This window comes from Papio anubis, chromosome 10 (assembly GCF_008728515.1).
Source record: "Papio anubis isolate 15944 chromosome 10, Panubis1.0, whole genome shotgun sequence".
In the NCBI taxonomy this organism is placed as follows: Eukaryota; Metazoa; Chordata; class Mammalia; order Primates; family Cercopithecidae; genus Papio; species Papio anubis.
In genome coordinates, this window is record NC_044985.1 from 32,644,927 (window position 1) to 32,662,296 (window position 17,370).

General features: G+C 36.5%; 1 protein-coding gene across 3 annotated transcripts in view; it reads left to right on the forward strand.

The window, feature by feature from the left end:
• The window catches only part of EPC2 (enhancer of polycomb homolog 2), a 143,846-nt gene that overhangs the window by 106,530 nt on the left and 19,946 nt on the right, over positions 1 to 17,370 (forward strand). For 2 of the 3 annotated variants that reach the window (XM_003907462.4, XM_009182201.2), the window contains exons 4-7: positions 2,235 to 2,441; positions 10,387 to 10,535; positions 11,273 to 11,405; positions 13,558 to 13,749. In XM_003907462.4, the coding sequence (XP_003907511.1) occupies positions 2,235 to 2,441; positions 10,387 to 10,535; positions 11,273 to 11,405; positions 13,558 to 13,749 (681 nt within the window). The remainder of the gene's footprint in view (positions 1 to 2,234; positions 2,442 to 10,386; positions 10,536 to 11,272; positions 11,406 to 13,557; positions 13,750 to 17,370) is intronic. The other variant, XM_009182202.2, reaches the window with a different exon arrangement.

Genomic DNA, 17,370 nt, shown 5'->3' on the forward strand with positions numbered 1-17,370 from the left:
GTTGTGATTTCGCAGATTTTTAATCATGTGACATAATAATATGTGACAAGTAGCTCTTCCCCACTCACATTGATGCTGTACCCACAATAGAGATACAGTGATACTAGTTGCCTCAGAGTAGCTAAAGATAATTTTTGCAGAATTATTAAAACCAAGATTACTCATAAAATAGAGTGTTGCTGTATAACAACATACAGCAGTGAACCGAAAAAATAGTTAACACTGGAAAGAAATATCAGAATGTTTAACTGTAAAGTGTGTGTTGAATTCTTATTACTTGTGATATAAAGAGGGCTTTTAACAACACGGCGATACACATTGTAAGCTGGAGCAAGAAGCACCAGAGAAAGAAATCTGAGCAGGTGTTTTAATTTCAACATACCATGCAGGAGCATAGGAAGCAGTGTTAACCTGAGTACTGTTATATAAGAAACTCATTACTGTTCTGCTGATTGGTGGAAAGAGCTCTTATCCTTCTCCCCATTCTGAGGTTACTTTAAGCTCTTGATTTAATAGTGAGGATAACAAAATTTTATCAAAGATGAAATGATCAAGAAGCCGAAGCACATGTAACACATCACAGAATTGTTTCCCTTGGCCTCCAGAACACATGAGAACTGCCTGTGATGCTGTCAGCACAAGGTAGAATTTTATTAGATCTAGAAAGCTCTGTTCTTATTCTACCACTGTTGTTGTAGACTGGGGTTGACATCACCATTCTGGAGAACTCCAGCTAACTGTAGAAAGTTATCCACTTAAAGGTGGATGTTTGGAAATACTGGTTCTTATGAGTGTGGTCTTATTTTCCAGACTCTGGCTATCCACTTTAAGGACCAAATGCAGCCTCTCAAATGTAGTTAAGCTACCTCTACTAAGACATTGGGTAACCATAGAATGGCCACTTACTATTTTAATGCACTCAATGTATTGTGACATGGACTAGAATACTTAAGTTGACATTGTCATTGTATTCTCTTCCTGTGGTCAAACTAGGCAGACAAATTACAGTAAGAAACTGACTAATTAATTCTAGAAATCATCATCATAGCACTTGAAGTCCAGTGATCAGTGCCTTTATTCCATGAAGTTACACCAACACAAGAAATTATGAGAAATTTATTTGGTGAATTTTGACTTCTTCAATAGACTTCATACAACTTACAGGTCAATTTTTGTATTGATCTTATAATTTCAATAAGATAAATTTTCTCTTCATTTCCAAGTACTAGGGAAACATTTCTTGGGAAGTATCTCAGCTTCTGAAAATGAGCCTTCATCTCTAAAATAATACAAGTAAAAAGATTGGGATAGCATCACTTCAGCGAGACTTCCCAGCCCTGAAATGGCATGATCTTTTTCTAATATTTGCTGTAAATGGATATGTGTAACCCCCATTCCATCCTACTAAAGCCGATTGTCTTATCTGATCTCAAGGTGCAAGGCAACAAATGTGACCAAGCAAATGTTTACAGCCTTAATTTGAGATGTGTCAGCATTATGCTGGCTGCATTGAAAAAGAGGTAGGTCCCTGAAATACCAGCATTAGAGCTCCTAAGGGAACCGTCCTAGGGCCACTGTCCCAGGAGATGACATTGTCATTAGCAGAATGTGTTAAGAATAAGGATTTTCTAGTACTTAACACTTGGATAGAGGAATTATTTTATATGTCACTGGTACAAAGAATTCAAAATTGCATAATGTTGAAACTTCTGGAAACATGCTAAGTTTGTTTTTATAATCAATTCCAAAAGAGATATATTATAGTAAGTTGCAATATATTCGAGAATATTCATCTTTTATTTTGGAGGCACATAAAAAGAAACCCCCATACCTTCTACTTTCTATAGGAAAACAAACAAGCTAGTAGACTTGAAAACTGATAGATCCTCAAATGTGTATCATATCAGAATTTTGAAGGATCTTGGATGTCTTCTAGTCCAAGACTTACCTGAGGGATAAATTTATTATAGTCTTCCAAAATATCATTAATCCGGCCTTCTTAAGTATTTTCAGTGATACAACTCACTACCTCTCAGGGAAAAATACTAATTTTTAGATAAATCTCCAAATTAATGATTCCTTCATTAAGTTGAATTGAATTGTGTCTTCACCTACCATAATATTATCTGTTTGTAGTTATTCGAACTGGTCACATTTTTTTCTACAGCCATAATCTAACTTTTATTTCTTTTTGCAAACATTGTAACCAATGACATTTGGTATTTTTCATTTAGCTTGTAACACTTCAAGAAGCAAAACTGCTGCTAAACGAAGATGATTACCTTATTAAAGCTGTATACGACTACTGGGTGAGAAAACGTAAAAACTGCAGGGGGCCATCCCTCATTCCTCAGATAAAACAAGAGAAAAGAGATGGCTCTACCAACAATGACCCTTATGTTGCCTTTCGGAGAAGAACAGAGAAAATGCAAACTCGAAAGGTAATGTGCAAATTAGGTTTCATTGAAGGTAGCTTAATAGTATTTAAGATCAATAGTTTTTTGTTTTTTTTTTCTAGTAACTTGAATAATTTGAACATAATGGGAGCTAATGGCATTGATGACCTTCTATAAGAAATACTACTTTTCGTCTGACCGTGGTCAGACGCATTATCCTTTGCGCCACTGGCCCACCACAAGAAATCCTACTTTTCAGTAGCTTCTATTGGTCAGTTGTTTATGCTGTTTATCTGCTACCTATGCCTTTTATAAAGGTACTGATCATACCATTTTATGCTTGCGGTTAAAGTGATATGAGGAATTTTGTGTCCTTATGCACCTTGGAAGTTTTGAGCTCTTCAGTAAACTAAATACTCTATCACAGATCTGCTGTGTTTGGGAAGCTGATAACTTGAAATAATACTACTATTCCTTGTTGCTCACTTGAGACCTTACAGTTCCTTGGAAACCATATTGTAGTTCTTCCAAGTGAAAATGGACCTTGCTGCCTCTGGCTACTGTAGGGTCGTGGGAAGTAGAGAAGGGTTCATTTTCAACCCTATTCTGCCAACAGTCAAAGGTAGCAGTGGAATCTTTCTCCTTTTCTGAGTTGTCAGTTGTGTTAGATTTCAAATTGATGAGCTTGTTCCCATCTGGCTTTCAGAAGCAGTATAAAGCAGAATTTTAAGTAAGAGAAACAGGATCTCATACTGTTAAATGATATGGTATAGAGGAAAGCACTATTCTAAAGGCGTATTCACTGTCTTCCATTTCTCATGATTAATAATAACCCCACACATAAGTATCAGTAACATATAAATGTAAAATAACGAATTATAATGGAAGCCAAAGCATTTTCTGTGGATTCTCCTAACATTGAAAGCTTGTCCTTGTCAGCTGTTAATAATGTAACAGCTGTGAAGCATGACAGCTGCCAAGGATAGTATATTTTAGGAGAAACTCTCTTCCTGGTTAATAACCAGAATTTCTATAATTCTTGAGGATGTGGATTTTTTTTTTTTTTTTTTTTTTTTTTTTTTTTTTTTTTTTGAGACGGAGTCTTGCTCTGTCACCCAGGCTGGAGTGCAGTGGCGCGATCTCGGCTCACTGCAAGCTCCGCCTCCCGGGTTCCCGCCATTCTCCTGCCTCAGCCTCCCGAGTAGCTGGGACTACAGGCGCCGCCACTTCGCCCGGCTAGTTTTTTTCTATTTTTTAATAGAGACGGGGTTTCACCGTGTTAGCCAGGATGGTCTCGATCTCCTGACCTCGTGATCCGCCCGTCTCGGCCTCCCAAAGTGCTGGGATTACAGGCTTGAGCCACCGCGCCCGGCCCGAGGATGTGATTTTTTTAAACATTAGAGGATGGATTTCCCAAGTGTAGATGACATTCCCTGACCCAGACTTGAGTTTTTAATTTGGCATTCTGGTTCTTAGCTAAGGGAATCTGTAATATTTTACTTTTCTAAGACTGAAATGAGATAAGTTCATAAATACAGTAAGACTTTATAAATGTGGACTATTGGACATGAGGAAAGAGAGGTTTATCTAAATCATAAGAAAAACCTGAACTATGAATTGCTTTTTGAAAGCAGTATACAGTCATGTGTTGTATAACATTTCGGTCACTGATGGACTGCATATATGATGGTGATCCCCTAAGATTATAATACTGTATTTTTACTGTACCTTTTCTATGTTTAGATATGTTAGATACACAAGTACCTACCTTATGTCAGAGTTGTCTACAGTATTCAGTACAGTAACACGCTGTACAGGTTTGTAGCCTAGCAGCAGTAGGCTACACCTTCTAGGTTTATGTAAGTACACTGACATTTGTGTAACAAAGAAATTGCCTAACAACACATTTCTCAGATCTTTGTTCATTTATTTGTTTAAGAGACTGGATCTCACTGTATTGCCCAGACTGGTCTTGAACTCTTGGGCTCAAGCTGTCCTCCCACCTTGGCCTCCCAAAGTGCTGGGATTACAGGCATGAGCCACCACATCCAACCCCTCAAATCTTATCTGTGTCAGTAAGCAATGCATGACTGTAATTAATTTCAGATATATTGCAAAACAGACCGTTAGCAATGCCTTTTGAAGGAAAACTATTATTGGACTTCCTTTAGTGAATAGGTATGGAATACTTAAGATTAGCAGTATTTATTGGCATATTGACAATATTTTTTGAATGTTAAAATATGTTTTATTCTTCTTTTGTTCTTACCATTAGAGAATTGCTAGTAACTGGTTCTTGTGTTTAGGCATTTCTTTATTTTGTGGTCACTAATACAGGTTTTCCTGACACTCTGATTCCTACCCTTTCTCTTGTTTGTTTTTCCATTTTCCTCTGCAAAGAGGTACATTTTCTTTTCTGATGCTCTTTACTTTTTATTCCTTTTGTTTTCAGTGGTAAGACCAAAGACGATTCCCTATCATGCTCACCGTTGCTAGTTAGAAATGTTTATGTGTTTTGAAACGAGAAACATGGGAAAGCACTCAAATAATGAATACTCCCTAGGTGTTCAGGAGGTGGCAAGCATTCGGGTATGCAAAAATGAATACAACTAACAAAGGCTCTCTGTTTTCTATTTCTACAAACTCAGAAACACTTGTGTAGTTGATGCAAAGGGTAAAAGGTCTTCTGAAATATTTGGCTGTCTAGAATTTAATTTTAAGTCGCTGAACCGATATTTAATTAAGGAGCATGTGAATACTTGGGGGCATTCTTAAATGAGATAGTCTTAAGGCACCAGCATGTCTGAATGCACCGATTGGGAAATCCTGGATCAGCATATACATTTAATATATTTAACCACATAGATTCAACTCTTAGTGTCTGTGCCTTCTGTCCTCCCTTTGTAAGGCCCAGAAGAAGTAAGATAGTTAAGAGAGGAAATTCCCAGGGTAGTGGTTGTCAGTTCTAGCTGCACTACATAACAGTCACCTGTGAATCATCCTTGGTCGTGAAAAGATGTACAGTTTATTCTGTAGTGTAACAATTTGAGAATCACTTCCCTAGAGATTTGGCAGCAAGTACAGAACTGTAATATGTAACTGTATTAGGGAGAAAGGAGATGGCCCTGAGCAGAGATGGTTGTGAGAAGGAGTAAAGGGGGCAAGCGGATTTGGATACAGGGAAGAGGGCCATCTTAGAAGGATAGAAAAAATGTCGATATGAACTTGTGATTTTTAATACTGATATAGTTCGAAATAGATATAGATCTGTGCGTATATGTACATACACATATTACATACATGTTTCCTAGTTCTGTTCACCGAGAGTCCCTGGAAGCGGTGACACCCAGTAGAAATGGGCATGCCTAGCATGTAGATGTTGATTTTAAATACTGTTTTTTGGCTGGGCATGGTGGTTCACGCCTGTAATCCCAGCACTTTCAGAGGCTGAGGCGGGCGGATCACCTGAGGTCGAGAGTTCAAGACCAGCCTGACCAACATGGAGAAACCTCATCTCTACTAAAAATACAAAATTAGCCCGGTGTGGTGGCGCACACCTGTAATCCCAGCTACTCAGGAGGCTGAGGCAGGAGAATCGCTTGAACCCAGGAGACAAGTTGCAGTGAGCCAAAATTACACCATTGCACTCCAGCCTGGGCAACAAGAGCGAAACTCTGTCTCAAAAATAATAAAATATATAAAATAAAGTAAAATAATATAATAAAATACTGTATAAAATAAAATAAATCTGTTTTTCATTAAAGGGAACTAGGGCTCCTTAGGAAAATTATCCCAGGTCTAGGGCTGGGAAAATACAAAGATAAGCCTGGAACACACATTTTGTAATACGAGAAAATAAGAATATGATTGAAGAACATTGGAGCCATGCCAGAAGGATGCAGGAGCCAGCTTGAAAGGGGACTCCACTGATAAGAGCTGGGAAAGTTTGAGCATCAAAATAGATTATGAAAGTAATGGATTCCACCCATTACAGTAACCCATGAGTCCATACTGATGTGGGTGAGTGGGTGGGTATGGATGAATGAATAGACAGCATTTCCTTACAGTAGATTTCCAAACCTGTAAATGTTGGCAGAATGATGGAATTATAATATCAATATTTGGCAACCACCATAATAATATAGATAATTGTTTCAGGCAAAAGTTAAATTAATGGTTATTAAACTTAAGGGGGGAAGTTTGATGATTAAATAGTGTTTCTGTAGTCCTACAACATACTTGTTAATTAATTAATTAATTTTTTGACATGAAGTCTTGTTCTGTTGCCCAGGCTGGAATGCAGTGGCACAGTCTCGTCCCACTGCAACCTCTGCCTCCTGGGTTCAAGTGATTCCCCTACCTCAGCCTCCCAAGTAGCTGGGACTACAGGCACTTGCCACCACACCCGGGTAATTTTTGTATTTTTCGTAGAGACGGGGTTTCTCTATGTTGGCCAGGCTGGTGTTGAACTCCTGACCTCAAGTGATCTGCCTGCCTCAGCCTCCCGAAATGCTGGGATTGCAGGCATGAGCCACTGTGCCCGGCCTAACATACTTGTTAATTTAAAGGGGAAAAATAGTATTTGACTAGGGCAACCTGGGAGATGCCATCTTAATCAGGGAATCGAAGTTAGTATCAGCAGTAATGGAACAAATAGTATCTTTGACCTCCTGATATGAGAGGGATACAATACCACTTTTGTGGTAGTTGTACCAAAAATACATAACCTGAGTTTAATCATGGAAAAACATTAATGAAACCCAAATTGAGGAATATTCTACAACATAGTCTCTAGTCTTTGAAAATATTAAGATTGTAATCACTGAAAGATACAAAAGACAAAGATAAGGAGATTAAATTACAGAAGATTAAAGAAACATGACAACCAAATGTGGTTTTTAATATGGAGTCAGATCCTAGACCAGGAAAAAATTTATTATTGTTATTGTTGTTGTTGTTGTTGTTATTATTATTATTATGTTTAAGACGGAGTCTTGCTCTTGTCGTCCAGGCTGGAGTGCAGTGGCCCAATGTCTGCTCACTGCAACCTCTGCCTCCTGGGATCAAGCAATTATCCTGCCTCAGCCTCCCGGGTAGCTGGGATTATAGGCGCCCGTCACCACACCCAGCTAATTTTTGTATTTTTAGTAGAGACTGGGTTTTACCATGTTGGCCAGGCTGGTCTCGAATTCCTGACCTCAGGTGATCCAACCGTCTTGGCCTTCCAAAGTGCTGGGATTACAGGCGTGAGCCACTGCGCCCGGCCAAAAAATGTATTCTTATAATAAAAGTTGTTATCTTACTGATGTCCTTATAACAGTAACTGTATTTTTTGCTGTAAAGCACATTAGTGGGACAATTGTTGAAATATGAATAAAGTTTATATGTATAAAGAAATTAAGTAATAAGATTATATTAATGTTAATTTCCAGAGTTTAATAATTGTACTGTGGTTATATGTGAATATCATTTTTTTTGAAAATATATATTAAAGTATATAGGGATAAAGGGGCATTTTATATCTTCAGATTCTCTTGAAATTTTTCAAAAATAGTGCTGCTGATACTTTCTAGATGTGTGTGTTTCTATTCATACATTTATATGTATACACATATAGAGAGATAAAGCAAATGTAAAACATTAACCTTTAGAGAATCTGGATGAAGATATATGAGAATTCTTTATACTGTTTTTGTAACTTTTTTTAAAGTCTGAAACTATTTCAAAACAAAAAGGGTTTTTGGTTTTTGTTTGTGTGTTTGTTTGTTTGTTTCTTTTAAAGGTCAAGACTGGGGAAAGGAAAGTTAGGAACGGTGATTATTTGGGCATAAAGAGAACAGAGGCTGGGAGCAGAGGCTCATGCCTGTAATCCCAGCACTTTGGGAGGCCAAGGTGGGCGGATCATTTGAGGTCAGGAGTTTGAGACCAGACTGCTCAACATGATGAAACCCTGTCTCTTCTAAAAATATAAGAAGTAGCTGAGCATGGTGGTGGATTCATGTAATCCCAGCTACTGAGGCTGAGGGAGGAGGGAGGCTGAGGCAAGAGAATCACTTGAACCTGGGAGGCAGAGGTTGCAGTTAGCTGAGATCACGCCACTGCACTCCAGCCTGGGCAATAGAGTGAGACTGTCTCACACACACATACACATACACACACACACAAATGCAAAACAAGATACGAGTAAGACAGGATAGAAGAGAAGTCAATGAGGTACACTTACTGAAGAGGGGAGCTGTATAAAAGGTTCCGGTGCACTTTTGAGTATTACTCAGCTGCCAGCTGGTGTGTAACCTCATATTATTATCTGCCTTACGATTCTGTATATCTGTTTTCTGTCTGTCATCCTTACTAGATTCTAAGCCTTTTGAGGGTAAGGGACATGTGCAATACCCTGCACAGTGTAGGCACTTTAATAGTTACTGTTGATAATACTGATTTATTTAATTGAAAGGTATTATTGCTGCCTGTTTAAAAAAAATGCTTAAACATATGCTTTAGATTTTACCTTTTGTCATAGTAATGAAGGAGAAAAAGATGAATTTTTTTTAATTACACAAAAGGATGACTTATTTTTAATATTCGATGTGGAGTACCATAATGGGACCTAGTATAGGTTATTTTTAACATATGACTATTATTTTTCAAATGCAGGAAATTATACACAAAAGAAAAACAGTATAACTTTGACTTTTTCTCAATTGTTATTTTCTCTTTTATAATCCTCCAATATGAAACCTCTGATATTCTTTAGGTTTTTTCTAATGTCATTTCGAATTATTAACTCAAAGAATGAATGATTGCTTAAGTACAGTTCACTCTGGCATAGATTGGAGGGGTGGTAGTGGTCTACTTTTAAACAAATAGTTCCATGCCTAATAGTAAAGTGAGAAATCTGTGGATGTTTGATTTAACAAAATAGTTTACATTAGTAATAATTTTATATACAAATAGATGCTACTAATTACAAGTGAGCCTTTTCTAGTTATGTAGCAGGGCTTTCACTTTGTATAATAATTAGTTGAAAAGCTAATAGTGTTCTGAAATTCAGTATTTTTGCTAAATCTCTTTTCTACTCAGCAGTGGGGTGTTACATTACATTGAAAAATGACAATCCGATTTCTTCAAATGGTTGTTATCCTACTTCCAGTTTTCTGAGTTTCTGAAGTGAAGCTTTACTGGTCATTGTTCATGTTCACATAGTAGTACAGAGTATCATACCATGCAACCCCCAGGTGCAGAGCTGGTGATGGATGGATGAATGTATGGGGGGACTCATTTTGACTGTTACCTTAATCTGGATAGAACTGTTCCTCTCTGTCATTGGAAAATACTTTCCTACACACTGAATGCACTACATTTTCCAATAACAGATTTTGTTTCAGGTGAATATTTTTTGTTTGTTTACATTGAAATTATCTCCTTATGCCATTCTACCTTTTCAACAGCTGGCAACATTTTTTTTCTGAGTATTTATCAAGAGATACTTGCTGGCCGGGCGCGGTGGCTCAAGCCTGTAATCCCAGCACTTTGGGAGGCCGAGGCGGGCGGATCACGAGGTCAGGAGATCGAGACCATCCTGGCTAACATGGTGAAACCCCGTCTCTACTAAAAATACAAAAAACTAGCCGGGCGTGGTGGCGGGCGCCTGTAGTCCCAGCTACTCGGAGGCTGAGGCAGGAGAATGGCCTGAACCTGGGAGGCGGAGCTTGCAGTGAGCCGAGATCGCGCCACTGCACTCCAGCCTGGGTGACACAGCGCGAGACTCCGTCTCAAAAAAAAAATAAAAAATAAAAAGAGATACTTGCTTATACTTATATTTTCAGAGTTAAATAGATAGAGGTTATCTTACATAGGTTGCTGTTCAGATGATTTTTTTTAACATTTTACTTTTATAGGATAAATTCAGGTCTGATAAGAATTTATTGAATAAAGCCGGAAATGTAGATAACTGGGTTGTTTATTCTTCTAAAATTATTATTTTTAATAGAATCGTAAGAATGATGAAGCCTCGTATGAAAAGATGTTGAAACTGAGACGAGAATTTAGTAGAGCCATAACAATTTTGGAAATGATTAAGAGAAGAGAGAAAACAAAACGAGAATTATTGCACTTAACCTTAGAAGTTGTGGAGAAAAGGTAACATTGCGCCTGTTAAAACAGTAAAATGACAACTTTACCAAATGATGGGCAAAATGAACCAAAAGATTTTTAGGGGGGATCAGGTTAAACTTTATGACAGTTGATATTGATTCTGTAAGAATTTATAGTTTTTAAAGATTTGTGGTTACTAGTTTTTCTTTTTATAGATTAAGTTATCAATTTGGATTACAGATTTTGGTAGAGTTTTGTGTATACTGTAGATCCTATACTTAATTTTGTTTTGGCAGAATCATTGAATTTTATTTAGAAAAGAACTCTAGTGATCATCTTGTTTACTTCTCTGTATTAAAGTTTCTATTAAGTAAAATCTGAGGGAAATGAGTATTGATTTTATTTTCTGAGTAGGTAGACATTTTTTGTTTCAACTCCTTTTAGAAATGTGTTCTCTAATATAGTATATTTTCCTACAAAATGAAATAGACTGAAAACAGAATTTTGTGTGATTCCTGAAGTAAGCATTCTAAACATTTCCTAGTGCTTGATTATATAATATATGTAAGAAATTTGTTTGCTGTGTACCTTAGGCATTTTTTCAGTTTTTTGGTTTGTTTTGTTTTTACAAAATCCCTGTTTCTTTATTCCTGTAAATTTTATCTTTTAAAAGTAATTTGATTGTTAGCTCTTTTTGACTAGGTGACTTCCAATTAATTGAGGTATCACTTCTTTATTGTTAAACTAGGCAATGTTTTCTTATATGTTGTTACTTTTTCAAGATACCATTTGGGAGACTATGGTGGTGAAATCCTTAATGAAGTGAAAATCAATAGATCAGAAAAAGAGTTATATGCCACTCCAGCAACTCTTCATAATGGAAATCATCACAAAGTTCAAGAATGTAAAACTAAGGTGAATATTGTCTGGGAAGAAGCATGTATGGTAATGTTGATCAGATAATTATTGATTTCTGCTGTTGTCTTATATGGTTTGAGTAAGGAAAAAGTAATTAACATGACTTTAGTTCTTACCATGAGCCAAGCACTTTGCTAGGCGTATTTATATACATACTGACCAATTAATCCTCATAACAACCCTTAGAGGTAGTTGTTGCGTCTGTGTGATTTCTAGATAATAGCTAGTAGGTGGCAGATTCAAGGTTTCAATTGAGGTCTAATAGTCCGTCACTTTCAATATGCTATCTGCCTCCCTAGAGAATAAAGGTAATTACAGTCTAGTTATTATCACTAGCCTTAGCAAACCTTGCATTGTAATGAAAGGAATCAAAACCTCAAATTAAAGCTTTCTTCATTGAGACTATTGAAAATTCTTCTTATTGTCATCATCATTTCCAGAGCCAGCATTTATCAATTGTTATCTACCTTGAGTGACTTTGAGAAAGTCCTGTAATTTCTGGGTCACAGTTTCTTCCTAATAAAAGAGCCAGACTCAGTAGTTATTTTAGTCACTTGGACTAGATAACTATATTTATTCGGTCCTCACTTGGTACATTAATTAAAGTATTTAATTGGGAAATATGAAAACTAATAAAGCTTTTAATTTTAAGGAGCATAGATTTAAGTAAGAAACAGGTATTGACTGAAGCTTCTAGACAATAGAGCCTTACTCTGTAGCAAAATTTTTTAAATGACCTAGGGTGTTTGTGGAAAATTCATCTTTTAAAAATGTACACAGTTCTCATTTTTCATGGATTCATTCTTAAAGGTCAAGAAAGAGTGTGGAGCAGGAAGACTCCTTCATTCAGCTCATGTCAATTCAAACACTAAAGTTCTTTCTTATTAATCACAGGCATCTAGCCCACCATCCTGATTCTCTCTAAATCTCACTTGCCTCTATAGCCAAAAAAGTTATCAATGCAAATGTCATTTTGTAAGTTACTTTTAAAAATCCATTTTGTGTTAATCAGTGCTTTTCCTAGGTATGTGATTGTTAAGCATTGCAGTATGAAAATCTTAACCCATAATTACTGACAGAATCAGCCTTTATTAGATATTGATTCTCATTTTAGACCTCCTCTATGAATAAATACTCAGCCTTCCTAAATACTAACTTTAGGAATTTGGTTGCATCCATTGTTGTCCTACTCCATTACACATGGTTAACTATATTTACTTTGTCACGTATCCCACTTTAAAATGTGGGAAGTTTCTGAAAGTTGGGGCTTTGTTTTTGATGTAATAGTTATGCCCATTATATGAAAAATTTTATATCTCACTAAATATAATTTGCCTTTCAAACAATATTTTTATTGTGTGTACTGTTTTTGACCCTAAAGTAGTTAACATCTGGACTAGATGTGGAAAAGTATAAGTTTTGTAGTTTGTACCTTGGTGCTTGGAACAGTCTTTTCCAACTTTTAAAGTGGCAGATCCCTTTTTATTAAAAGGAATGCCAGTATGTTAAAACAGTAACAGAGCTGCTCTGTTGAGGGGAGGTAGGGGCACTACCCCTTCAGTGAGTGTCTTTGCCAGATGGCCTCTCAGGAACCTCCAGAGAAGCCTGCGGGACTTCAGAACAGTTACTGTTCGGTTGCTGCAGTAATTATACATTCTAAAAAGTGAGGGTTTTTTTTTCCTAGTTAAGCTTATTTTTCTCAAAAGATTTACATCCATAGAACAGACATTTTAAAAAATTGGATCTAAGTGTAGAAATGACAATAAACTCATGATCCAGTTGAAGATACTTAAAAATAAAAATAGTGATTAATTTTTATCAGTACAGCAGATTTAAATAAAAATTGAATTTAAATACCTTTTAAATACTGGATTACATAATAGAGCAATCCAAAAAATTCCTCACATAGTTTAAAGTAGTAATAATAATGTAAAAAGCAAATTTAAATACCATAATTATTTTTCATCATAAGTTGCAGAAAGTAAAACATGTTTCAATTTATGAACACAGAATAATTTTTGCATATTAAAAATAATAAAATCACCTCCTGGGTAAAAATGTATGTTTTTCAAAGAGCAGTATAGTTTTTCATGATTTCTAAAATGATTTTTATTTCTTCCTTTTGGGGGAAAAATCGTCATGTAAACAGCACCCTCATCATTTGTCTTTGAAAGAAGAGGCTTCTGATGTGGTTCGTCAAAAGAAGAAGTACCCAAAGAAGCCTAAAGCAGAGGCTTTGATAACATCTCAGCAACCCACTCCAGAGACATTGCCTGTGATCAATAAGAGTGACATTAAGCAATATGACTTTCACAGCTCAGATGAAGATGAATTTCCACAGGTGCTTGTTTTAAAACTATTTTAAAGATATTTCCTGCTAGTATTTTATATTGTTATATTTTTAAAGCAATTGCTATCTTAGAGTTTTTATTCTTGCTTTGTTCCCCTAATGTATGTAGCATAAACATTTCCACATTATTTATGTAGCCACTGAAATGGTATTTACTCTGTATTATCTTTCATCAGTTGTATAGAATTTACTCTCTTGTGGAGCACATGGTTTTCAGTTTTTCCATTTATAAAAATGGACTTAGATCTTTTCCCTCTGTATTTAAAATAGATTCTTAGTAATTGAATTACTAGTTACTAACCAAAAGTTATCAATATTTTAAGACAGTTAATATATAATTGTAAATATTGAAAATATCAACAATACTTTCCTTTTTACCACACTCCACCAGCATTGTGTTTTATAACTTTTAATGTAAATTTTGCTAATTTGTTAGGTAATGGCTGTTTGATTCTAAAAAAGACTTAAAGGGACTGATTCAAATTTTAACTCTTTGATAAATATTGCAACAGCTTTATAGAAAAATGTGCGCAATTTAAAAATATTTATTTTTATAAGTGCTGTTTTTAAAATAAGACTTTTACTTTATATATTAAAAGATCCGGCCGGGCGCGGTGGCTCACACCTGTAATCCTAGCACTTTGGTAGGCCAAGGCGGGCAGATCACAAGGTCAGGAGATCGAGACCATCCTGGCTAACACAGTGAAACCCCGTCTCTACTAAAAATACAAAAAATTAGCCAGGCATGGTGGCGGGTGCCTGTAGTCCCAGCTACTCAGGAGGCTGAGGTAGGAGAATGGCGTGCACCCGGGAGGCAGAGCTTGCAGTGAGCTGAGATCGTGCTACTGCACTCCAGTCTGGGCGACAGAGCAAGACTCTGTCTCAAAAAAACAAACAAACAAAAAGAAAGATCCATTTTTTCAAAAAAATATTGTGTATCACCTGCTGTAGCAATACCCTCGTTTTAAAAATAGCATAGGAAACTTAACAGAAAATACTGTAACAAAGACCTTGAACCTACTGCCAGCTTTATCATATTTTAACTTTTGACTTGTTTGCTTTAAGGAAACTTTTTTTAAAAAACCAACATTATAGATATGTTTGAAAGCAGGACTGTTTATAAAACTCTTCATTGCTATAACCATTTAAAATCTGGAGTTTGCATAAAATGTGTCCCTTTTGGCTGGATTATACTAGTTTTACTCTTTTTTTTCACTGATTAGTTTTTCTACCCAGATAATATTCTGATAGTCATGAATAGTATCAAATGTGCAAAGATATGCTTAATTTTATTCCTTGAGGAGTGCTTAATGAACCCATATATTACTTCTGTCAGAGGATCATCTAGTTTGACTCAGGCAGAGCTTTGAACAGCCATGGGACATTCATCAGATGACCAGTTTGAAGGAATGAGGGATATAGTGCCTTACAAAAGAGTAATTTTCAAGATAGAAAGTATAGGGAAGGGTTCTAGGCACAACATATTAGAGGGAACTCCTAGCAGTTTAGCATTGCTGGAGCACATAACATAGAAGAGGAAGAGGGGATGAAAGGCTTGATGCCTGCAGTAATACCCAGATGTCAGATAGCCTCTATCTACATTATACATAATGGGAAATTATTTAAAATGTTAAGTAAGAAAATGACATAGTTAGATAACTATATGTAAAATAGGCTTTTATTGGTGGTACTAATGAGAGCCTAGAAAGTTTTGCTATATATTCCCAGCCCTTTAAGAATGATGCTGCAGACTGGGCATTGTCGCTCATGCCTGTAATCCCAGAACTTTGGGAAGCCGAAGCAGGTGGATTGCTTGAGCCCAGGACTTGGAGACCAGCCTGGGCAACATGGTGAAACCCCATCTTTACCAAAAAAACAGAAACAAAAGTACAAAAATTAGCCAGGCGTGGTGACACATGACCGTAGTCCCAGCTACTCTCGGAGGCTGAGACGGGAGATGGATCGCTTGAGCCAGGGAGATGAAGGTTGCAGTGAGCCAAGGTTGCACCATTGTACTCCAGCCTTGGCAACAGAGCAAGACCCTGTTTCAAAAAAAAAAAAGTGATACTGTAGGGTGCTATGACCTATAGAAACTTTTATTGGTGGAATTAGTACATGCAGCCTGAAAGTAGAGCTCAGTCAGCATAACTAGTCATGTTTCTCGTGCATTAAGGGATCTTCATTTCTGCTGCAAATTCTTGCATTGATTTATATAGTAAGTTCCCATACTCAAATGAAAATTGCATTTTGAAACTTTTAGGTTGTTCTGATTGTTTATATTAGGTCTTAGACAATCCTCATTTTATGGTATCCCCATATTACTAAAGAGTAAGTATTTACGTTTACCTATATTTGGGCATCATTCAGTGAGGCAGCTATTCAGACTGTACCTCTTATAAAATGAGGATATTGTTGCTGACAAGATCATTAAAGTAATCATACTTTTTCTTTGTCTGATAAACCAAGAACAAGGAATAGGGAGCCTTAAGAGAACAAACATTGTAACCAGACTTATGTCACTGAATTGCAGCTGAACAGAACTAAAACCCTGCCTCTTCTTGATCGTGCTTCCGATTTTCCTAACATTAGCTTTGTCTTCCTATGCCTCAGACTTCTTTTGTCCCCTGGAATCTACCCCTAGGGAATGGTAGTTAGGAGGAAGGGGTGATAGATTTTATATACAGAATTTCTGAGACTTTGTGACACTTCCTGTGTATATCTTAGCATAGGTACATTATTTGCAAAGGAACCAAAGTGTAAAATTCACATTTGGGATTTCCTTTCAAATTTCAGGTTTGGGGCTTGGTTCCCTATGAAGAAGAATCAGCCCCAGCTCACTGTTTCTGTCTCCCCCATAGGGTTGGTGGAGGTATATTGGAACCTCAAACAAATACCTTTCTCCCCTGGATGACCCTGCTCAGTGGTAGTTACCACAGTTTGGAAATAGTATGGAGAAAACATTTTTCCTCTCAAAATAGGAAGAGAGGGATTTGTGAGGTTCAGAAATTTGCAAGTAAATGTGGTTGAGCCAGCGTTTGTCAGAAAAAGAGATGTACTACAAAGTGAGAGTGCGAGACAACTGAAACTTAAGTACCAAAACTTTTTTAAAAATTTTAATCATTATGGGTGGAAATTTATCTAAAACATATTATTTCCCTGTTGTCGGTATATTTGTGTATTATTTAATCTGTTTTTATGACATTTATAAAGTGTGCTCTGATAGGTCAGTGCTACTGCCCTAGAAGCCCACTCAGTTACCTAGGGATATTTGGCCTGATATGACATGGCCTGGGCAGAGTGCTTTCTAATATGTAACAGCTTTCTGAAAGTCTTTATTCTTTTCCTATAGCGTTGTGGGCTTATCTCTTCTCTATAACCAATCTGCTTACTTTAGCAAGTCTTCTTTTCTCTTCTTATTTTCTACTTCTGATCTGCTAAGTTTAAAAAGTGATTTTTAAAAAGTGAGTGGGGAGATACAAGATTTTCCTTTGAATAAAACCTGACCTTTATGGCCTTTGAGGTTTTTTTGTTGTGGTGATTTTTTGGCTATTTATAAGCTGTTTTTATGTCCTAGTTTTTGGCTTTATTACAGAGAGATAAAGTTATTGGGTA